This window comes from Heliangelus exortis, chromosome Z (genome assembly GCF_036169615.1).
Source record: "Heliangelus exortis chromosome Z, bHelExo1.hap1, whole genome shotgun sequence".
Classification (NCBI taxonomy): Eukaryota; Metazoa; Chordata; class Aves; order Apodiformes; family Trochilidae; genus Heliangelus; species Heliangelus exortis.
In genome coordinates, this window is record NC_092454.1 from 39177810 (window position 1) to 39202274 (window position 24465).

Below are 24465 nucleotides of genomic sequence, written 5' to 3' on the forward strand. Positions count from 1 at the left end.
CTTCCTTTGTAGTCTGAAGTGATTTAGGAGCTAGTATATGAACCTGGACATAAGATGCTAATTTAATACAAAATATAGGCCTCACTGAGATCTGGATTGAAAAAAAAAAAGAATTCTTCATTAAGTGCTTACTGCAGCTCCCATTTAAGACATTGGAAGCTCCCACTGATTCCAGTGAAAGCTGAATTGAACCTTAATCTGTCTTCTGGCACTAAGAAGCTTTGCACACCAGGAGAGACCTGCAAAGATCTAGTTAATAGGTCACATTTTTTTGTTGCTGTTGTGATTGCAAATAGCTACTTTAAGTGGACTATTATGTTACTATGCTAGAGTTAACAGCCCCTTGGTGTGCTGTAATATTTTTTTAAAATCCTCACTAGGCATTACTTATGATGATGTTGATGTTTTCTTTCTTATTAGTTTTTAATGCTACATAGTGCAATCGTTTTGGGTATTATTTATTCCTCTCATTTGCTTGCTTATTTGCTTTTTCTTTACATGTATCTCTAGATGCTGCCAAGGAGATATTTTTAATGTTTTCATACTATTCAACTTAGTGAACTTAGTCATGTGAGTAGTTATTGCTCAAGTTGTTTTTTCAAAATCAATTACTTACATGTGGGTGTAGGGAATGCTTAATATGGTGAACCTTACTTTTACACAAAAAAAGTATAAACATTCATACAGTTGTAGCATTACCCAAATAAGTGAATGTGTCAGCATCAGGCCTGGTTCCAGACAATTTCTGTGCTTGTATTTGGTCAAGCATGTTCCACATGGTGGAAGATCATCAGACTAATACAGTACAAAGTTAAGGATGTATATGATATATGTTGATTGTGAAAAAGTGTTGGATTTAGTGCCTACACACACATAGATGAACTTAAGTCAAATGTTCCCATGAGTCACTTCTTTATTACTCCTCAGTAAATTATACTGGTGATAGAGGAGGAAATTGCTTAAATCAGGTCTCATGAGAAACTCAGTTAAATGAAAGCATTGTATTTACAATGGCAAATAAGAGCTGAATTCAGATTTGTAAGACAAAGTACAACATGAAAAGGTTTATTGCTCGCAATATAAATGTTCATGGGAAACAGCATGACTACTGTAGTGCATTTGTCATTTTCAGTGTTATAAACTCTCTTGCTATTAATGTGCTTATGAGTTTTATATTGATGTTAAAATAAGTGGCCAGAGATGCAACAGTATATCTAACTTGGTGCCCAGTTCTTAAATCTTTTACTCATACAAGTAACCCTGTTAGATTTGATCACCTTGATTTATGCTCCTTAAATTCCACTAGGTTCAACAGAGTTATTTCTGATTTATGGTTTTATAAATGAGAGGGGACTTGATCTCACAGGGTCTTGGTAGATGTTGACAAATTTCAGGACAAGGGCTATGGTTATTAAATATTTCATGACTGAGATTTAAAAGAAAGTGAATATGAACATACTTTGCTGTGAATTAATGTACTTTTCTTGCTGTAGCTTATTTAAAAAATAAAGTAAATTTCTCAACTATGCTTTATACTGTTTGTGTGTGACACAAATAGTGTCAAAACTTTGTCAAACCTAATTCTCATGCTTTATTATAATTACCTATTAGAGAGTACAGATTATGAAGAAGCAATAATGCTAAGAGTCTGGAGTAAGTAATAATGTACGGAAGTTGGGTTTGTTACTTAAATAAGCATTCGTGATAACTTCATTAAAGGGGCTTTTTAACTGAAACAGATGTTACTGTACTTCCTAACAGCTTCTTTGCAGATACTGACAACATTTGTTATGGCTTCAAGTTGCAGTGCATGATGACTGTGTTGAAGTAATTTGAAATATTGTAATAGTTAATTTTGTTCATGCAGTGGAAAATAAATACACTTTTGCATTCATTTGTACTTGTAGAAATAAGGTAGTGACTCACTGAGAATCACAAAAAAAAAAAAAAAAAAAAAAAAAAAAAGAGGTATGAACTACCAGTTTACATTGCACTACTTTGTATATTGAAAAGAAACAATAGGAAAGATTAATGGGAATGAAGGCAGTAATTGGTTTCCTCTTGAGAATTTTCATGAAATGGGTAATGTTGCTTTGGAACTGCAAACCCACTGTCACAGGTTGCTGAGCAACCTTGCATTGCTTTATTTGATAGGGACATGAACTTGCCAGTTGCTGTGATGCCTCCGTAGGCACACCTTGCAGTGACAGTGGGCTTGCAATTATTAATGCCCATCGTTGTACTTGAATTGTGACATTGTGTGTCGTGTGGAGATGGCTTGCTTTGCAATCTCCTACCAACTCTTTCAGGATAATGTATCTGTTGAAAGACCAAATCTACACATCATACAAAAACTTTCCCCCTCCACTCCCCAGTAAGTAATGTCTCTGTGTTCATTAAATTTATCTGGTTTTTTTGGACACTGTTGTAGTACTCAACCTGTTTATCAGTCCTAGAAAGAAGGTGGATGAAACTCTTCCTTGCTGACTTGGCAGAAAGATTTCAAGTACTATAGTGACATTTCTTTCAATGTAATCCTTTGTCTTTAGAGGAACTGTTCATCCAGTATGGTAGATTAAATGAATAAGTCTTTATGTGATTTGTCGTGTTTTAGAAGAAAGCTACTATACAGTCATATCTTTTTAATATCTAAATCCATATTACTTCCTGAGACCTGTGACTTCTTCCATGACTTAATGCTTTCCCATTATTCCTAAGATGATTGTACTAAAACTTAAATGTGTTACATAATAAATTTATTTTTTTTTTTTTTTTTTTTTTTTTTTTTTTTTTTGATGAAGCATAACAATTTATGGTACTCCTTGGTAGATTTTTTCTCTTTTCCCAAGTAATCCCACATGCTAAAGAGACCACTAAAGTACCAGAATGTCAAAATGCAATTGGCAATATTTGGCAATATTTGGTTTTAAATGCAACTGTACAAAGTAACCTGTATTCAGAAAGTGTGATCTCGGAAGCTTTTTCCAATTTACCTGAACTTTGGAAAAGTTAGAGGCCATTTTTCAGTCTCAGATGAATCTGAATTTGTCTTATATTTCTAAATATGTTTATGGTATACTTAGAACAGAACATTTAGAATTCTAAAAATATTTTAGAATAAATTAGAAATTTAGAATTCCACGCTGGCATATTTTATTTTGAATTAAATTTTAATTAAAATTTAGAATTGAGAAATAAGTAAATTTAGCTTACATTCTGGAATGCAGTGTAAAGCCTTGAAAAGAAAACCTGTTAGAAAAAGTATTTTGTAGAGGTAATCCAAAATTAAATATGCCCCCTTGCTTGAAGAATTCCCACTGCAATTTGAAGTCTTCTTTTTATGCTGATTTTAATTTGCATTTTTATTTAGTTTAGCTCCAGTACTACTTTCTGAGAACTTCAAAGCCTTCTAACAGATACATAAAAAAATCAAATTCACATTAAAATTTATTCATTGGCTTCATATAGTAGCATCATAGAATGGCTGTGGGTTGGAAGAGAACTTAAAGATCATCCTGGTCCAACCCTCCTGCATGGGCGGGGACATCTCCCACCTCCATCCCGTCCTTGAACACTTCCAGGGAGGGGGCAGCCACAACTTCCCTGGGCAACCTGTCCCAGTGTCTCACCACCCTCACAGGAAAGAATTTTTTCCTAATGTCTAACCTAAATCTCCCTTCTTCAAGTTTGAAACCATTTCCTCTTGTCCTCTGGCTACACACCTGTGTAAAAAGCCCTACCCCAGCTTTCCTGTGGGCCCCCTTCAGATACCAGAAAGTCACTATAAGGTCTCATCAAAGCCTCCTCTTCTCTAGGCTGAACAACCCCAACTTCCTCAGCCTGTCTTCACAGGAGAGGTGCTCCAGACCTCTGATCATTCTAGTGCTTCTCTCTCTAATTCATACTGAATTAGAGTGATGTCAAGAATTACAGCTGACCTCAGGATATCATTACCTTTTTATCCTCCTAACAAAGGCACATGAAAAGTTAAAATGCTAGAGAACTTATTTTTATTTTTCCAGTGAAAAAAAAGTTAATGTACTGCTTTATTTTTAAAGCAAAATACAGCAGCATGTAAGCAGCTATGAAAGAATATAGTGCAATGATCATTTAATGTCTCTATGACTAGTTTTTGACATTAACTTTTTAACATAAATCTGAACAGTAGTTATTCAGACAAAATTTCTCCATTCAAATTGCTGAAATGCTGAAATGCAAAGGAAAGATACAGAAGTCTGGAGCGGTGTATGTTAATTCAGTAAGGTGGTATGTTTTTCCCCCCTTTTAAACAGAAGGAGAGGTAATGTCAAGGATAAGGTGATAAAGTGTTGCTACCATGTCAAAAGATACAACCTGAGCTATTCCTAATGAAGTTGTGATGTTTCTGCTGTAATAGCTATGTGGTTTTATTTATCTGGTTGGTTTGGTGTTCTGTTTATTTTTCATATGCAGTTGGGTCAAAAGAGAATCTCCTTTTTCTGGCTGAACTAACCTGTCCTCTAGAGGAAAGATTTAACCAACTGAGCAAGAACTCTTAGTAGCAGAATAGGGTTTTTTCCATGTAGAAGAATGAAAAAATGTTTCAAGAAGGAGAGGTTCACTTAAGATCAAGCCCAGCTCGTTCAGAGTGTCACTATTCAGGAACAGCAACAATCTGCAAACATATCAGTTCCCTGTAAAACAAGCCTGCAGGGAATGGAACGTGACAGAAGCAAAGATACAAACTGGCAAGTTGGACTATTTCTACTTTGAGCACATACAGAGAGCTTTTCACAACTTATGCTGTCAATTTCTGTTAACTGATACAGCTTATAAAAGAGCTGAGAACTGGGTTGCTTGGGTGTTTGAGCGTAGCTATAATTCAAGCTTTTGGAGCACTCTGGGTTGCCTTGGAGGTGATGGTCTGTGTTCATACCCACATCACTTTGGTTATTAGAGTGCCTCTAAGACTTAGCATTTAAAAGTATAATAAAAAAAATTAACAAGAACATCCATAATTATAAGTTTTATTGTGCTATATTTCTGTGGTTTAATGGTTGTCCAAGTGGTTCAAGGATTTGGAAGGTCTAAGTAAATTCTCATTAAGGGAAAAGAGTTCGATAAAATTTTTAATAATGCTGGTATGTTTCTGTGAGAGGCACTAGCAGTTAGTGAATACAAATTAAATTACTTTAAAAAAATCTGAGAGGCTTTTATTTCATTGACAGTTATGAACTAAAAACACATCTCTCACTATTTTAATTAGTTATTATTAATAACAGCCTGGAAGACACTGCATTACAATCGCTACTCTTAATTCTAGGGGCTTAATTCCATCTCCTCAGTCCAAGTTCTTAAAGGGAGTACAGCTGTCAAGCATTCCGAAGCCTCAGCTGCCTTTGGCTGGCAGGTGGAGCATTCAAATCCTTGCAGAGTCTTCTGTGGGTGGCAAGTGCTGCTAAGCAATAGGACCTACAGGAGTAAAATAAGGTCACCTCCTAAATTTGCTGGTTTGGATGCCATCAGAGAGGTCAACAAGTGTTTATCTTAAATAAATAAATACATATATACATAAAATCTCGAATCTCATTCAAAAGACACATAGAACTGGATGATGTTGAGATCTGTGTAGCACAAAACAGGACAGATGTTAATTTTTCTCTAAAATATGACCTTTCTATTTATGCAGTTCTGTGCAGTTGTAAGACCTGCACGAACTGTGTGTTTTTTTCAGTAATGCATGTGTTTGTATAGGCAAACACAGAGTTGTAGGTTTCTAATTTAGTCTGAAGGCTGCATGGTCCTTACAAGTCTGTAACCTCTGTAGTGCACTCTGATATGGTTAAAATGTACTTTACTGGTCTCAGAGAACTTCAGGAGAAAGAGTAGCATAATTTTCCAGTAATTAGCACTTCAGCCTTGTTTAAGGCTGCTGATGAGTCCAGGAAACACCTGGTAGGAAACTGATAAATACACTTCTTTGGCTCAGGGAAGCATGCCACCACCTGCACTGGTGCTAAGCCTGGCACCAAATGCCAATGGTTGATGTATATAACAATATTTTTTAAAGGCCATAACAGTAACCTGATGATAAGGGATGTTCAATTTGCTATGGGCTGTTAAACTCAGAAGAAACTCTAGTTAAATGTAGACAAAAGTGAGGCAATAGAAATAATTAGAATGTAATAGAATAGTATAGAACAATTTAAGTTGGAAAGGACCTCCAATGATCATCTCATTCAACTGCCTGACCACTGTAGAGGTGACTAAAAGCATGTTATTAAGCACACTGTCCAGATGCCTCTTAAACACTCACTGGCTGTAGGATACACATCTCTAGGAAGCCTGTTTGAGTGTTTGATGACCCTTTCTGTTAAGAGGTGCTTTTTAATGCCAAATATGAAGCTCCTCTGGCACATCTTTGAACCATTCTAATGTGTCCTGTCACTGGATCCCAGGGAGAAATGCTCAGCACATCCCCCACCACTTCCCCTCCTCAGGAAGCTGCAGACAGCAACGGGGTCACCACTCACCCTCCTTTTCTCCAAGCTAGACAAAACCAAAGCCCTCAGCCACTCCTCATAGGACATGCCCTCCAGCCCTTCCACCAGCTTTGTTGCCCTCCTCTGGAAACATTCAACCACCTCAACATCCTCCTTAAATGCTAGGGCCCCGTGCTGCACACAGGGCTCAAAGAGAGGCCACACCAAAGCTGAATACAGTGGGATAATCCCTCTCTTGGCCATCTGGTCATGCTGTGGCTGATGTTCCCCAGGATGCGGGTCACCCTCTTCGCTGCCAGGGCACACAGCTGACTCACACTGACCCTGCCACCCACCAGCACCCCCAGCTCCCTTTCTGCAGGGCTGCTCTCCAGGCATGCATCACCTTGTTTACACTAGTGCCTGGCACTAGTCCATCCCAGCTGCAGAATCCATCATTTTGTCTTATTAGATTTCATCCAACTAATCATAGCCTTGTGCTCCAGTCTATCTAGATGTCTCTGAAAGGCTTCTTGTTGCTCAAGAGAGTCGACAGCATCTCCCAGTTTGGTGTCATCAAGAAACTTGCTAATGATACGTTCAACTCGAGCATCCAGATCATTGATAAATATGTTGACCATATGTTTTTCTCCAATCCTTTGAGCCCAGCCATTCATCCAGTTTTTCATCCACTGCACCATGAACCTGCTCAGCTGGACAACTTGTGCAGAAGGATGCTGTTGTGAGTGACAGTATCAAAAGCCGTAATAAAACCCAGAAAAAAAATATATCCCCCAACCTCCACTAGCTGGATGAGCTTATGGAAGAAGGATATTAAATTAGACAAGATTTTTCCTATGTGAACCAATGTTGATGGTGCCCAGTTATCTCATTGTTCTTCAAATGCCTTTCAGTAGTACCCAGTATGATCTTCTCTGTAATTTTCCCAGCTACTAAGATTAGACTTAGTTAGCCTTTCAGTACTACTCAGTATGATCTCTGTAATTTTTCCAGGTACTTAGGCTAGAATGCAGACAGTTCTGTAGTTTCCTGGGTCTTCCCTCACACCTTTCTTGTAGACTGGAGTAACACTGAGTAGCTTCCAGTCTGCAGGGACATTCCAAGAAGGCCCAGGGTCCTGCAGCTTCCACAAGAACACTTCCCCAAATGTGACTTAAAGGGTTCATCCAAGGGCATGCCTGCAGAGATAGGAGAACGGGTTCATCCATGCTACAGAATTGCACCGCTTCAGCTGGAGTTGCCTTTCAAAGTGATTATTATCAAGTGCGGAAAATAGGATAAACCTATTATAAAAATTATTATTGCAGGGCAGCAGGGTGAATATACTTTAATTAGGCTCAGTCAAACCAATTCAAACCTGTTCAAACCAAGTCAAACCTATTTAGTTTATGATCAACGAACTCAGTTTAATGAATGTTTCAGTATTTGAGTTGAACTAAACATAAATCGTTCTTGCTGAAATGAAGATACTCTGGGGCCAGTTGCAAAGAACTGGCATTAATTTCTTAGACACTTAGTTGCAGTTCTCCCCATTAAGTGAATTCAATTAAATTATTTCTTAGTTTTGTTGTTTTGTTTGTTTGTTTGTTTTGGTTTTTGTTTGTTTTTTTGTGTGTGGCTTTGTTTTTTTCTTTAGGTTTAATACTCAAGTCCTACTTGAGACTAATGATTTCAATATTTCTTCTTAGTCTACTTTGATATTTTATCAAAATTCTTGCTTTCTAATATTCTAAAAAGCATATTCTTGGGGTTTTTCAGTGGCTTATTTCCAGTTCTCTTTGAATGTATGAACTCTCAAATATCCTATATGTGTATTGTCATAGTTGCAAGTTCAGAATAGTTGTGGTTTTGTTGAGATCAGTGTTTTTCTCCATTGTCCCTGGTGATTTCGTTCAGGTTTATTTGCAAAACCAAGACTGTTTTGTGAGGTAACTTTGAGTTTTAACTTGAAATTGCAGTAAACTCAATTGTCCCTTTTTTTCTCATCATGAAGGAGCTTTTAACTAAAATATTAACTGTGTAACAAGATTAGCAGTGCAATAGGAGATAAAATTCCAAATTAATTGGAGAGACATTCTTCCTTAAGACAAGGAGGCTGAATGCTTGCATACTTTAACATAGATGCATTAAACTGGTTTCAAGTCTTCGCCAGATTGTGCATGCTGCCTAAGTTTAATATTTACGTTGCTACTGTGTACTGGTGGCATGAATGAGAAGTACTTTTGTTGTACATTTGTATAAATTGCAGTTTTGCATAAATTGATGTTGTATACTAGTCATAATGAGCTAGTCATTATCCTATGAAGTTACTGTTTCTTCTACCTCTTTCTTGTCCGTGTTTGGCAGAAAGTGAAGCTGAGTCCTATTGTATAGTCCAATGCTGTGAGCATCCTTTTTATAATTTAATTATATAGATAACCAAATTCGGTGCATTTTACAGTACATTTCCTTAAGCAAACGAGATGGAATGCTTTTTAATAACTGCATAGCCATTTGATGATTTTTATACTTGACATTTGAAGACAGTTTGGGTATAGATTAATACAGAATTACTTAAAGTACTGCATATAAATTAAACATTAAAAAGGTAGATACAGTCAGATTAAGCAGCTCAATTATAATCTTTGGCTATGCAGTTACTGCCTCAAGGACAGTCCATCCATTTCATATCATATGTCCTTCTTTTGAAAGATGATCAGTGGGTTCAAGTGACATTTCATCACACAGGAAATTGCATAATTTATAGACTTTTAGAAATGAATAGCAGAAAACTGGTTTTCATAAATTAAATTTCCCTCTCTGTTTTTCTACTCCCCCCTTACAGATTGGAACACTGAAGGATTACTACCACTTCTACCATAGTAAAACAATTAAAAGGTCAGTTCTGTCAAGTAGAGGTACCCACAGCTTCATTTCAATGGAACCAAAGGTAAGAAAACCCATGCATGTGTCTGAAGCAGAAGCCTTTGCATTTTTTATATGAAATATCATACCAGAGTACATTCACCTTAATGGCATATAGCATTACAAGAACTGACATACTATCTGCTTGCTAAGGTTCTGCTTCTCATTAAAACAAAGTGAAGACAACACCATGCCATTACGTATGTGCTATTCTTGGAACACAAGATCCAACATTATTCATGGAGGAGTACAGGAATTCTGTTAATTCACTGATCACTGTGCTGTGTTTCTCTGCAAAACCATGTGTGTAACATTCATGTCTGCAGCCCTCCTTCTGTAAGTCAGCTGGCTTTCAGAATGAGGGTGAGCAATGTGGGATGTTATGATGTTCAGAGGACAGTTTCTCTTCCTTTTTTCTGGACCCAGTATATGAGGGATTAGAATAAAAGTGCTCTCTTTTCTGGTCCTTTTGGAATATCCTAGTGATTGGCAGTTCTGTTTAAAAAAGGTTGTCGTATCTTTGGAATTTATATGATAGTAGGTAGCTGTCAATATAATTTAATTACTGATTTACAATTGAGTATAATATTGTATATGTACTCAACATTTTTGTTTTAATATTTTAATTTTAGTAGTTAGTAGCTTCATTATTGACTGTAGAACTGGATTTCCTCTGGTTTCCTTTTAGAAAGGAAGTTTGGAAAACATCCCATTAGCTTTTTTTATGTTGTTCATGTAACCCACTCTCACAAAAAAACCCTGAAGTCCCTGGTGACTTTTAGGGATTGTGATAGAGTCAAATTTTCATTGGGTCTTTGTGTGATGACTGTTTTCTGTGCAGCATCTTTAAGGTTTTATTTGACAAATAATTTATGAGAAGTAAGATGGGGGTAAAGGACAGCTTGATTACTACGGATGTACAGTGTACAAGTTGAGCATTATACAGGAATACTTCTGCAGTCTGTAAAGCCATATTTGGGGCTGAAAATCTTCTTAAGAATGGGACAGGACTAGGAAAGTGCACACAAAGTATGTTTACTTCTGTGTTGATAGAGGTGAACGGCATAACTTTTTAAAAGCACCAGCAGCTTTGCTGAGCAGTGCATTTTGGGGATTGGCATGCTAATGTTAGGGCCCAAATCTGTGCTAATGTTAGGGCCCAAATCTCTGCTCTCACTAATTCTGAGACTCACCATTCAAACAACAAGCATTGTTCTTAAATAGGCAATACTGCAAAATGCAAGTGTTCACATCTGTGTCCTTTTTACACACAAAAGCACAAATTCACATCCACATACTACCATGAAGTTTGGTGTTACACCAGGTTCCAGAGTACTCTCACAACCAGTCCACACTACTGTGGCCAGAACCATGAGAGACTTCTAAGGCAGAGCACAGCAGAAAATCAGAACCATCACTTGCTCTCCAGTGCTTTTCTTGTTATGCTACTTAGGTCTTGTCCTCCATCTGTGCTGTTTCTGGAACAGAATTTCTGAATTTCTGAGTCACTGTTAAATATCACTTTAATCTTAGAGAAGCTCTAGGGAGGGTTGTGCAAAGTACTTAAGCTTGTTAATGATTCTGTGGTCAATGAGAAACCAATAGTCTAATACCTAGATCTTACAAAAGTGTTTGTGATTGTCTCTGTGACTACGCCACTGAACCTGGGCTTGGGAATTCCTGTGCAGCCACAGATATATCAATACACAGACATGTATTTGTGGAATAAAGGCCAGTTTGTCCTAAGTTTGTGTAACATCTCATGATTATTAAAGCAGACTTGAAATTTAGTTGTATCATACAAGCTAGACCTTTTAAAACAAAAAGATTTAAGTAACTCACATTGCGTGGCAGTAAGAATTTTAAAGGACCAATACTATATGCTATCATATTTATGAGTGTGACTGTATCTAATGCCAATATTTGCAGCAGATTAGATGGCATGTGTATCTGTGAACAAAGGAATACTAAGGTTTATTTGCTTTCTAAATCCTTTAATGGTAGCTTATTTCACATTTTAAATCCTCTCAGTGAGACATGTACACACAATTCACTTGATCTGTGATTGCTTTGGATGTGGATCACTAATTACTAAATTTTCAATGATGGGATTTTTATTGCAAGTTAATTCATTATGTAAGTATCCTTCATATAATGGAAAAACTGTTATGAAATCTGGTGTTTCTAAACTACTTATGTGAGTAGTGGTTGATTTTACTGTGTGAATGCACACGGAAATATATATAAATAATGTAAAGTCTTGCTGTTGTGGATTTTGATTAACAAGTTGCTTTGAAGAACTTTGGCTTGATTTTTTTCTTCTGAAAAAGTCTCTTGACACTTTTATAAATAATATAAATAGTTCCAATGGGGAACATAAACTAAAGGCATTGGGTTAAGTATTTTGGCAATTTTCTCAGCATTAACCAAACATTGCTTGGTATTTAGATATAATGGTAAAGGACATGCAGTATAACACAGTGTTGTCCATTATCATCCACATCCTTGCCTGGCAATTCAATGTTGTAATTTAGAGATTATATGGAATAAATGGTTCCAGGAAGAGATGTCCAAATGAGGCTCTAACATAGTCCCTAGCATAGATTGTCATGTGGAAAATTTGAAACGTAACTATTCACAGCATCTTTTCTAGGCCTGTGTATAGTTACCTGGCATTTCCTATCTGTTGATAAATGAACAAAGAAGTAAGAGAAGCTTGTGTATTCAAACCAGAGATTAATAGTATGCATCAAAGCTAATCATTGAATAAAATCTACTACAGAGATTTCTGGTCTCTCCAGATGATGTGCTGCTTGTGGTTGGCCTTTGGCAGGGGTCAATGAAAGCACCATACCATGAATTTAGAGCCTTTTGTAGCTCCACAGTTTTCTCTGAGAAGTTATTTTCATGATGCCACAATGCAGGAAACAAAGGGAGCAGGAGTGAGAACAAAGTGCTAGTCCATAGTTGAAGGGTAGCATGAAGCTCTAGTTCAACTACTAAATAGTTAATTTTATTGCTAGGCCCTCTATTGAAGCCAATATACTACAGCACTTCCAGGAGTGGGAATAAAGAGCTGTGATGCACTGCTAGATTTGCTGCAATGGTGAAACAAAGAGTCTTAAAGTGGAAAAAAAAATGCAAAGAATGATTGCAACCTCCGTCAGTAAGTCAGGTTTGACATAAATACAAAGCATTAGCAAAATCAGGTGGAGCTTTTTGCTCACTGAAGAGATTGCTGTTCCAATGACGTCAGAGTTGAAGCACTTACACATGCATGACAATAATGCATTGAAGTTAAATGGACACTATAGATGAGAAAACTGTCTTTATAGTGAACTGTAAGATGAAGAGTGAGATGGGATAATGAGACTTTTTACTCATAGTGAAAAGTATCCCACAGAATCAAGTAGCATAGGTGACAAAGCAATAATTCTAGAAGAACACAATTCTTAAGGTAATAAAAGGCATCTTTAAGACTGATAATACATTCAAGTTGGTGTCTTTACAAACAGAAGTTTATTACATTTGGCTTACAAGGTCCTCAGTGATTTGCATCAAAATGGAGATTTGAAAAAGACGTGGCCCACAATGTAAAATTAATAATTCATGTTCCTGTAAAGGAACTCATTTACTAATGAGGAAGACATTTTACAACATTAATGTTTGTTTATCAATCTCAACTAACATGACACTTAACTTTTCTTAAATTTTAACTAATTTCAGGTAGGTTTTTTTGGGATCTGAACTCCTAGTGAGTGCATCAGATTCACTCATCTAGAAATGGAAAGATTTCCAGTCTTACTTCCAGTGAAAGAAGAACTTTTGCTCAGTTTCAGCAAGATACGCTGCTTGAGCAGGACTGTGCAGAAGTGTCATGCCTTTGTCACCTCTGCTGCCGTATCGGATTACCTGGGGAAACATTATTCCAGACCTTTACATGTTTCCTAGTCTGATCTAGCCATACACAGAACAGATCTGTATGGCCTGGTGGTAAAAATAAAGCATCGTATGTGTATGTGATTCTTACCTTTGCTGTACCAAGTTAATTGGAACTGTTGGTAGCAGCAGGTAAAATGATGGCAAGCATATCTCTGGTAAGACAGCACCAAATGATCTGTGCTGTCTTCAGAGGAAAGAAAGCAATGCCAGAATCCTATGCCTACTAGTGGCAGGACAATGTAGGTGTTCATCAGACAGCAAGGGGAAGAGAATTGTAGCAGCCATGAGTATATATTTCATCATGTTGCTGAGAAACATGATGAAATGTTTCATCATGTTGAGGCTGAAAAAGCTGGGCTTGTTCAGCCTTGAGAAGAGAAGGCTTAGGGGAGACCTTGTTATGATGTTCCAGTACTAAAGGGGGGCTACAAAGAAGATGGAGACTCCCTGTTTACCAGGAGTCACATGGACAAGACAAGGGGGAATGGGCACAAGTTGCTCCTGGGGAGATTCCAATTGAACACCAAAGGAAAATCTTTCACTATGAGGACAGACAGACATTGGAATGGTCTCCCAGGGGAAGTGGTGGATTCCTCCACTCTGAAAAGTTTGAAGTGTCAGCTTGATGGGGTGCTGAGATATCTCATATAAACAATAATATTAGAAAGGTTGGAATAGATGATCCTTGAGGTCCTTTCCAAGCTGAAATTCTGATTCTGTGATTCGGCTTATATTCTTAAATAATATCCTGGATTGATATGGAAGATAACTGTCTAAAAAGTAGACAAAAGGATGTATTTCATCACAAGGTGATGGTTTTGTTTGGGCAAGGAGTATGCCTGTGCTTGAGGAGGTTGCCTTTTGGAAACCTACACCAGATCACTCTGGATCAGTCTGCTCATTGCAAATAGAGAGGTGGGTCAAAATTTCAAGCACTGAGATTATCATCAAATTGTGTTTTCCAGTTCTTCATTAATCTGAATATTCCACGATTGCAGTATGATGTTGAGTAAGGCAAAACTAAAACTTTGAACAGTTTAGATTTTTGGTGGGGGGATGGACAAAAAATTCAGCAGGATTGAAGAATGATGTTACTAAAATCCCGAGTTTTTAAAGCCAGCATCTTGTACTTAGAGCTTAGGGAAATTCAGATGAGAATGTTGTTATAGGTAAGGTTGTGTTACATATTGGCAATGTTAAGTACTCTTAAACCTCATTAGTGAACAAAAAGATTTTTTAGCCAAATACAATAACACAGCAGTTAAACATTGGAACCAGGTGAGTTACTGATGTCTGCCTGGGTAGCTGTAATCTGTAGAAGCAACCAGAGGTCAAAGAATCAGTACTACTCTACTTAATTGCAAAATAATAGGAACTGTTATGCTTAGTCAAAATTAAGTATTGGACTTACTATTTCCAAGGGGCCTGTTGCTGGGTGAGTTAGAACATGAACTGAATCGTAGTGTATGAGAGGACATAGCAAGATCTCCCTTTAGCACCTGCCTCTGCTGTTCTAAAAAATCTCATTCAAACGTGTAGCAAAGCTTTCAACTAGCTACTAGAAAGTGCAAATTTACCTGAAGAAATTGGAAAGGGCAAAAAGTGGATTGATGTCAAGGAAATATTTCTGACAATAAGGTCAATGTGGTCTGAGCTCCCAGGGGAAGATGTGGAAACTTGTTCATGTCCCTGGCTATACCAGGGAGGTGGGAATAGTTGATCTTTAAAGGTCCCTTCCAACCCAAACTGGTCTATTACTCTATGATTTTTTTATACACGGGCAAATAGTTGTACAACTTGTATATTTTTTCAGGGGGTTTTGAGATATTAAAGCTGAACCTCGGGTGATGGTGACCTTAAGATGAAAAACTTAAATCCATAGCATGTTCAGACTGGCCTTTCAAATCCAGTCCTTCTGTAACAGAAGGTAACTGTTCTTTAGTCAGCAGATTTTGCTATATGATGCTAATTTATCTTCATTTATCTGCAATAGGTAGAAATATTTAATGAGGAAAATTGTAGCATTAATGGGACTGAGGTTTATTTGTGAAAAATAAAAGCTTTGTTAATATCTAACTCTTACTGTATTAATGAAATAACTGAGTTTTCTATTAGTATTTAAAGAAATGCTCACAAAATAATCACAGAAGCTTCCTATTAGAATTACCTTTTGATGTCTCCTACTAAAAGGAAAAAAATGGTCAGTAGAAATTCAGTGCAATACAATTTTAGAAAAGAAAATGTGCACTCTCAGGGAATATGGAAGTGTTTCTTGAAATAAATTATTATGCTTGATTACCTACACCTACATTTCTGTTTCATTGTGATTTTACCAGTTGCTATCACCTGGCTCAAAGGGATTTTGTCCCCTTGATATCTCTAATTGCATGTGTATTAAAAATAAATATTAGACTTCAGGATATTCCAATTATCTGGTTGACATTTCTGATTGTCATTTTACAGAACTACTTGGCAATGACTATCTCACTCTAACTTTTGAGCAAGAACTAGTGATTAGTTGAGAAGTTTTGACTGGCTCTCTTCCTAATTAGTGTAGCAAATGGTTTGAGGAAAGAAAAAAACATTATACAGAAGGATTGCATTGCATTACTGTTTTCATATAATTATTTTCTTAAGCTGTTAATGAGATGGGCAGGGAAATTGAAAGACCACAGGATGGCATGGAGTTGGTTCCAAATTTTGACTTACAGTATATTGTGAAAAACATCAGTGCCCCACCCATTTTATAGAGTTATTGCAATGTCACAGAAGTCCAGTGCCAGACCAGCTGTCAGATGCCCCATTCCATCATCAAGTAGCTTATAGGGATTGCAGTAGAGCTGCTGTTTTGGTCTCTGGACTTCGTGGCTGATGAGAGAAGTGTTGGTTGCATCTTAGGAGTCAGGCAAGGACTCAGCCATCTCTCAGAGAAATAGCTTAAATCTTCTGAGACAAGAATATTCAAAATGAGGCAGATTGCATTGGTGAAAGTTATGAAACTGAATGTAATCCTACTGGCCATTTAGGATTCATGACCTGCTCTGCAAAGTGGCACAGCTGCAGGATGAAGTGATGGAGCTCAGAGGGGAGGTAAGCAGATTGAAGAGTGGCAGGGGGAGTGAGAGGGGATTAGATGACTGATTTCAAAGCCTGCTCTCCACAAAAACAATTTGACAGGCAAATCAACTGTACTGGAGTACAGGAGTCCTTGTCATCTCAGGTTTCCTTATTGTCCCACCAAGCTTCCCAGCCTTCCTGAGCTGGTTTACAGGAGCAGGAACAATGGGAACAGGTCCCAGCCTGGTGCCACAAACAGGGTAGACATGTTACCTAAGGAACTTCACCTCCTTCAGTGGTGTTGCAAAACAGGTATGGGGTCATGCAGAAGGAAATGGCAGACAGTGTTGTGGATACCTCACGTAGACCAAAAGTATCACTGAGGCCAACTCGCCCTAAACCAGCAATCATAACTCAATCCAGAAGGAAAAATATATGGGTCATTGTTGTGGGAGACTCCCTCCTGAGAGGTGCAGAGGGCCCAGTATGCAGACCAGACCTGCTTCACAGAGAAGCCTGCTGTCTCCCGGGGGCCAGGATGAAGGATGTAATGAGTAAACTTCCCACCTTGGTGGGGCCTTCAGGTTAGTACCCACTTCTGGGCTTCCAGGTGGGTAGTGATGTAGGGGCATCAAGAATGACAAAAGTGATCAAGGTTTCAGGGCTCTGGGGCAACTAGTTAAGGGATCAGGTGCGTAGGTTGTGTTCTCCTCCATCCCTCTAATGACAGCAATGGATGAGGGAACTAAAACTAAGACCCAACAGATTAGTTCATGGCTCAGACACTGGTGTCATTGGAAGGGCTTTGGATTCTTTGATCATGGGTTATTATGGAAGACACCAGGCCTAATGACAACCAATGTAATGCACCTATCCCAGAGGGGGAAAAGGATCCTGGGGCAGGAGTTAACAGGGCCCATTGACAAGAGTTTCAAACTGGATTTGAAGGGGAAAGGGGAAACTGAGCCTACTGCAAGTAAAGCTGGGGGATGCATGGTGGGGTCTGCAGGTCTGGATGTCATGGAGGTACAAGGAGAAAGGAGATAACATCCATGAAGCTCCTTAGGAGAATAAAGGAGAGAAAAGGTGAAATGGCCAGCCCAGCTGAAGTGCCTGTACACTAATGTACACAGCATGGCAACAAACAGGAGTTAGAAGCTACCGTGCTATGGGAAAGTAGCACTGTGACATAGTGGTGATTATATAAACTTGGTTGGATGAATCCTATGACTGGAGTGTGGCTATTGATGGCCACATTGCCATCTCTGTAAAGAAGTGGATAGAGTGTGAAGAGTTTTCCTTTAAGTACAGTAATCAGCAGGTTGAAAGCTTATGGGTGGGAGTTAGGGATTGGGACCGAAAAGGAAGCCTTGTGGTTGGAGTTTACTGCAGTCTGCCCGATCAAGTGTTGCCCATCAGTGAAGCCTTACTCCAGCTCAAGGAGGCATCATAGTTGCAGGCTTTCATCCTGCTGGGGGATTTTAACTAATCTGTCATCTGTTGAAAAAGTAGCACAGCAATCTGTAGACAGTCCAGGAGACTCCTGGAGTGCCTAGATGATGAGAAATTAACAGCCCTAGCAGTGGGGTTTTGTTATTGGACTTGATGGTCACAAATGCAAGTGAACTCATCAGGGATATCAAACTTGAAGGCAGCCTGGGCTGTAGTGATCATGCATGTACAGTTCACTGTCCTAAGGGGTATGAGACAGATGAGAAGCGTAGTCAGGATTCTAAATTTTAGGAAAACAAACTTCCAGCTCTTCAAGGAGTTAGTAAACAGGACTCCATGGGATACAGCCCACAGGGACAAAGGAGCAGAACAGAGATGCCAAATCTTTAAGGATCCTTTCTGTAAAGCACAAGAGATCTCAATCCCTAGATGTAAGAAATTGGGAAAGGAAGTCAAGAGACCAGCATGGTTGGGTCGAGACCTGCTGGTCAAATTAAAAGGCAAGATGGACCTACCCAGGGAGTGGAAGAAGGGACAGTTATCCTGGGAAGGGTAGAGGGACATTGCCTGGTTGTTTAGGGTCGAGGTCAGGAAGGCCAAGGTTCAGAGAGAGCTGAAATTGCCAAGAGATTTAAAGAAAAACAAGAAGGGCTTCTACAGGTTCACAAACTGAAAAAGCTAAAGAAAGGCTAAAGAAAGCTTAGCCCCCAGTAACACCAGATGAGGAGAAGGCTGAGATTCTCAACAACTTTTTTGCATCAGTTTTCACTGACAACTCCTCTCCTCGTGGCTCTCATGTTGATGGCCCACAAGATGGAGACCAGCAAGACAAAGTTCCCCCCACTGTAAGTGAAGACAAGGTTCGTGACCATCAGAGAAACCTGAAGATACACAAGTCCATGGGACCTGATGAGATTCATCCCAGAGTCCTGAGGAAACTGGTGGATGTAGTTGCCAAGCCACTCTTCATGATATTTGAAAAGTCATGGCAGTCAGGTGAAGTCCTGGTGACTGGAAGAAAGAAAAAATCACACCCATTTTAAAAAAGAATAGAAAGGAGGACCCTGAAACTACTGACCTGTCAGCCTCACCTCTGTGCCTGGGAACATCATGGAAGAGATCCTCCTAGAAGACATGCTAAGGCACACAGAGGACAGGGAGGTTTTTCAAAACAGCCAGCATGACTTTACTAAGGGTAAATTCTGCCTGACCAACCTAATGGCTTTCAGTGGAGTGACTACATCAGTCAACAAGGGAGAAGCAGTGGATGTCATCTCTCTGGACTTCTGCAAGGCTTTTGACACTGTCCCCCACAATATTCTGCTCTACAAGTTGGAGAGATATGGATTTGATGGGTTGACTTTTCAGTGGACAAGAAATTGATGGCATAGTTGCATCCAAAGGGTAGTGGTCAATAGCTTGAAATCCATATGAAAAACAGTGGCAAGTTGTGTATCTCAGGGATTCCATACTGGGAACAATTTTGTTTAATATCTTCATAAACAGTGTTGACAGTGGCACTGGGAGCACCATCAGCAAGTTTGCCAATGATACTAAACTGGGTGATGCAGTTGATATGCCAGAGGGATGGGATGCAATCCAGAGGGACCTGGACAAACTAAAGAAGTTGGCCCAGGTGGACCCTATGGGGTTCAACAAGAACAAGTGCAGTCCTGCACCTAGGCCAAGGCAACCTGTAACATGAATAGAGGCTGGGGGAGGACACACTGGAGAGCAGCAATGTGGAAGAAGACTGAAGATCAAAAGCTGGATATGAGTCACCAGTGTGCAATTGCAGCCCAGAGGGCCAACTGCACTCTGGGCTGCATCCAAATAAGTGTGGCCAGCAGACAGAGATGATTCTGCCCCTCTAGTCTGTCCAGGTGTAAATGTTTTCTAAAATCTCTCTATTATGGCATAAGATTTCCTAAGTATCTCTCTGTCAGATTCTAAACACATGGGTGTTGCTTTCTTGCTTAATGGCACATCTGTATGGTCAGCTCTCCCCATGCAAGCTGAGAGTGCTCATTATCATTCAAACTGAGACCATTAATGAGGGATGTGCAGTACACATGCAACAGATCACAGAGGTTTGTGCAGCTTTCTTTTCAAAGCGCAAATGCTACATTAAAAGACCCCAGAAAAATCCATCTGCAGCCCAGAAAGGAAAGGGATCCTGTCACAATTCAAGAATTGCTAAAGGATTTTGCTCTGTGTTAGCAATGACAAAAGCACTTTAGGTGAATCTATGTATGGGAAATGTAAACTTGTATGATGATCACAGCAGCTATAAACATGTGAGGATTGTGAAGGAAACTGTTTGGCAATCCTTAGTCCATTGGAGCTAGTAGGTGTTAATAATATTTGAGTTTCTTTACAGTTCCTGTAAAACAGTGCATGCTCCTTGTGTTTTTTAGCAGCAAAGCAGCTATATAGGTGAAAAATGATAAGGCTATTAAATGTTTTTACAAAGGCAAGGAGAATTATCCCTTTAATTTGTTATCTGTGTTATAAGAGCTTGCCAGGGAAGACATCAGGTCTGATAGCTGCGGTGGTCTTGTGTTATATTAAGTATGCTTTTGCTGTCATTGAAGTCAGTTTGCAATGTTAGTGGCAGACAGCAAATTGCTGTTTTGGCTGCTGGGCTATAAAATTGCTGGATATCAAAAAGATTCAGAGAGGAGGAAGCGGAGGGAATCTAGTCTAAGGAAAGATGCACCATTCCAGAAGAAGCCTATTGTGCATGGCCAAGTTCCTGAATATCAGGAGGGAGGTTGAGAGAAAACACATGTTTGAAATGAGCGTCTCAGAGCAGACTGTCTAGGAATGTGACAGAACAACTTCTACTCACCATTTCCTGAGGGGATCTAGCTTCATCTGGTACTGATGATACTGGTTATAGTGCAGGATATTAATAGAAAAATGGATTAAAGGTCTTTTTTCTTCCCCCCCTCCTCCCAACGTTTGGAAAACTTTTTGGCAGCAATGTATATTTCTGATGTCATGTGTCAACATTTTAATGCATCCTCCTTCCTGCTTTTGACAGGACAATCATGTTTAATTCTAGTGGTTGTTATCTCACCCAGCTATTCTAAATGGTGAATAGCAAGAAATCATGACACACATAAATAATTTGTCAAATCTAACATTATTAACAGGCAATTAAGGGCAGAAAAGACATCCCCCCTAAAATAAATCGAAAGGATCTCCCCTTGCCCAACATTTTGAGGCTAACATCCTCCTTTCTCTTAGGGTTATTTTAAAAGTCTATCACTGGGAATGCCACTCATTGTCCTTGGCTGGTGTTTTTCATTCTAGCAGATACTCACTATCCTGTGAGCTGCAAATTTTAATAGCTCCAATGAGATGCCAAGCAGCTTCTTCCTGTCCAGAGCTGTGCTGCTTGAGTGTGTGTGGCCTTCATCATGCAGCTTCACTCCTTCATGGTTCTGACTCCCTACCTGTGAAATGTGGACAGTGCTGACAGCTGAGTAAAATCTGCAAATTGCAAATGCACAGCAAGTACTAAGTATTTTGTTCAGTGCAATTGTATTTCTTTTGGTGTCACACAGAGCATTTTGTGAATACAAACAACATTTAAGTCAAATAAAACACTCATTCTAAATCCTTTCAATATAATCAACTTAAAAGCAGTCATATCTATGGGTGTGTTGGCTGTGGCTTATATAAGCTGTGTTTAACCTAGATTATTGTTTGACATTCTTTTTCCCCCTTTATTGAGGGAGTGTAAAGGCTGCCACTCCAAATGACAATGATGTACTGAATAAATATAGAGGCCAGAATATAATTTTATTTTTGCTTTTTTAAAGGATCTAAATTAAAAATTTCTTCCTTGAATATGTTTGTCAAACTGAGAATCAGTCCACTGTAGCTATAAAACAGCTTTGTGTGGTCATGTAATAAACCCAAAATTTCTGAAGTCTAAGCAGTTTTCAGTTTTCCAGAGTGTTCCTAAGAAACTATTTCTCAAAAATACTGTGGAAAATAGATTCATAGTTATATGACCAGAAGGAAATTTTGTGGTCATCCAGTTCAAACCATTTTTGACCGGATGTCGTGAAGCTCACAAGAATTAATTTGTATTTAAAGCAGGACACAGCTTTTAGAGAGCTTACAATTTTCATTAAAACTATGCTATCAGTGAAGAGTTTCTAGAAATTCTTAAGATGTAATATTTTTAATTTATTTGAGGTCATCTGGCTTCAGCTTCTAGCCATTTCACATTTCTAAAACTGTCTGGGAGTCTGGAGAATACTCATCTAAAGCATTTGTGTTTGGACACTGTAGCTTAAGTGCCCCCTTTCCTCATCTAGGAGCACTTCCTAGAACCACTTCCTTTGGATCTTTTCTCTTCTTTTAATCTTTTTTGTTGTTGTTGTTGCTTTCCTGAGCCTTGCTGTTCCAGCATGTTTCCCTTGCCTTGGATGCAGGAAACTAGCAGTGAGATTTTCAGCCCTGCTCAATGCATATGAATGGCCCACTTGCTTGTCATTTTATGAGTCCAAATACATTTTAATGAGGTGGTCTGAAGAAGGTAGTTAGGTAATTTAATACTATCACCTTTGTAAAACACTGAGAATTCTTCTCTTGTTTTTTCTGACTTTCACACTGTCCAGGAAAATAGTGGAAATATATTTCCACTAAGTTTTAAGCTGTTGTCTGATGAAGTTTTGTTGATTTCACAGGATTCCATCTCTGTTTTTCTTTCTTTCCCATCAGCAGGCAAAGGAACTAGATAGATGATTACAAATTTAATAATAGTACCTCAGACAGTATGTTTGTATACTTCAGAAGAATCGTGTTTGCACGGTGGAAGATTATCTTGCTGAAAAGTAAAAAGTTTTTCTTGGTACAGGGAGTATTCATAGCCACTAGTCATAGAAAGGATCACATTCATTTTGGGCCATTTAGAGGCCTTTTATTCCAACAGAAGACAAAGTAGAAATAGCTCATAATGATTGCTATTGAATGACATACACAGAGATGACAGAAATCTTGGCAAGACTCTAGAGACTATGCTGCAACTTCATACAAGTGGGCTGATTGGACACCAGAAAATCGTTAGTGTATGCAATTCAAAAATCTATCCCATAATTTATAGCCATTAAAATAAGGCTTCTTATTTTTATTTTTCTTAATTTATAGTATGACAAATGTTGTGAATTATGGGGGCAGAGAAATGATTCCATAATTAAATGACTGTTCTTGGCACATTTCTAATATCATAATGTGCCCATGGACCATCTGGGAGTTGCAAAGTTTCAGATTTTGCCCTTGTTTCAGCCAGAGCTTTAAAATAAAATAATTAAAAAAAAAAAATAAAAGAAAAGAAGTAAGCAGCAGGTTCATTAATCAAGCATCACTCCAGTTTTTATGTGTTATGACTTTCAAAAATTGAGAGATACATTCTCAGTGGAAGCACTGTCAGCAATTTGTGAGGTGTGACAATACTACTTAAGTTGAAAAAAACATTTGCTTTTCCTCAGCGTATCAAATGTAGGGAAGGAAATTTCATTCCTTTTTCATTTGCCTGGGGGGTGGTCTGCCTTGTTTCCTCAGGCTGGCTGTACATGTCTCATAGGTAGCAGATTATTTCAGATGGCGATAATGATAACATTTAAGAGCTGCAGCAATCAATATTTCACTAGCAACAAATTTCACTGACAGCTGCAAGACTGGAGTTCAGGATAGAAAGAGGCATGCTGGAACTTGGGTTGCAGGCTGAGGAAGAAAGAGATTAAGCCTGCAATGGCTTTAAGGGACACAGGATGTTTCCCTGCTTGGTTTTAGGTTTTGTTTTTTCTTTCAGTTGTGCCAGAGGAGACAATACTAATGATTCCTCTCTTTTGATTTGAAGTGGTACATGTTGGCCATTAAAAAAATTTAATATTTATAAAGGTGTGCTACAAAAAAACCCCCACAAAAAATACAAAAAAACCTAGTGAAATGGAATGGTGTAAAATATGCCAGTGATACTTGCATAAAGAATACCCAAACAAACACCACACTCACCAAATAGCACTCACAAAAAAAGAAACAAACTACAATCTTGGCCACTAGAGCATGCCCTGAAGTGCCACAGATACAGGTTTCTTAAATACCTCCTGGGGTGGTGACTCAGTCACCTCCTTGGGCAGGCTGTTCCAGTGCCTGACCACTCTTTCAGTAAAGAAATTCTTCCTAATATATAACCTAAACCTCCCCTGCCACAACTTCAGACCATTTCCTCTGGTCCTGTCATTATTCATTTGGGAGAAGAGGCCAACACCCATCTCCCTACAAGCTCCTTTCAGGGAGCTGTAGCGGGCAAGGTCTTCCTTCTGCCTTCTCCAAGCTAAACATGCCCATTCCCTCAGCTGCTTCTCATTCCTAATTCTGAGTTTTAAATACCTACTTCTAGTATGATATAAGTGGAAGTTTGGAAAAAAATAACTGACTTTTTTTTCAGTGATTAGGGATACACTAATCCATAACAACACAGGCACAATCAAAAAGAATCTAAATCAAATCAACTTTTCTTGTACTTTAAAGTACTCTGATCAGAAAAATGCTTGATTTGATACTTTGCATATGCTTTGTGACTAAATTTTTCCCTGGCAGATTTATG

General features: G+C 38.5%; 1 protein-coding gene across 2 annotated transcripts in view; it reads left to right on the forward strand.

Annotated features, from left to right (window-relative positions):
- PCSK5 (proprotein convertase subtilisin/kexin type 5) overlaps positions 1–24465 on the forward strand; it is a 260142-nt gene that overhangs the window by 15313 nt on the left and 220364 nt on the right. For both annotated transcript variants that reach the window (XM_071731597.1, XM_071731598.1), the window contains exon 2: positions 9307–9411. In XM_071731597.1, coding sequence (XP_071587698.1) covers positions 9307–9411 — 105 coding nt within the window. The remainder of the gene's footprint in view (positions 1–9306; positions 9412–24465) is intronic.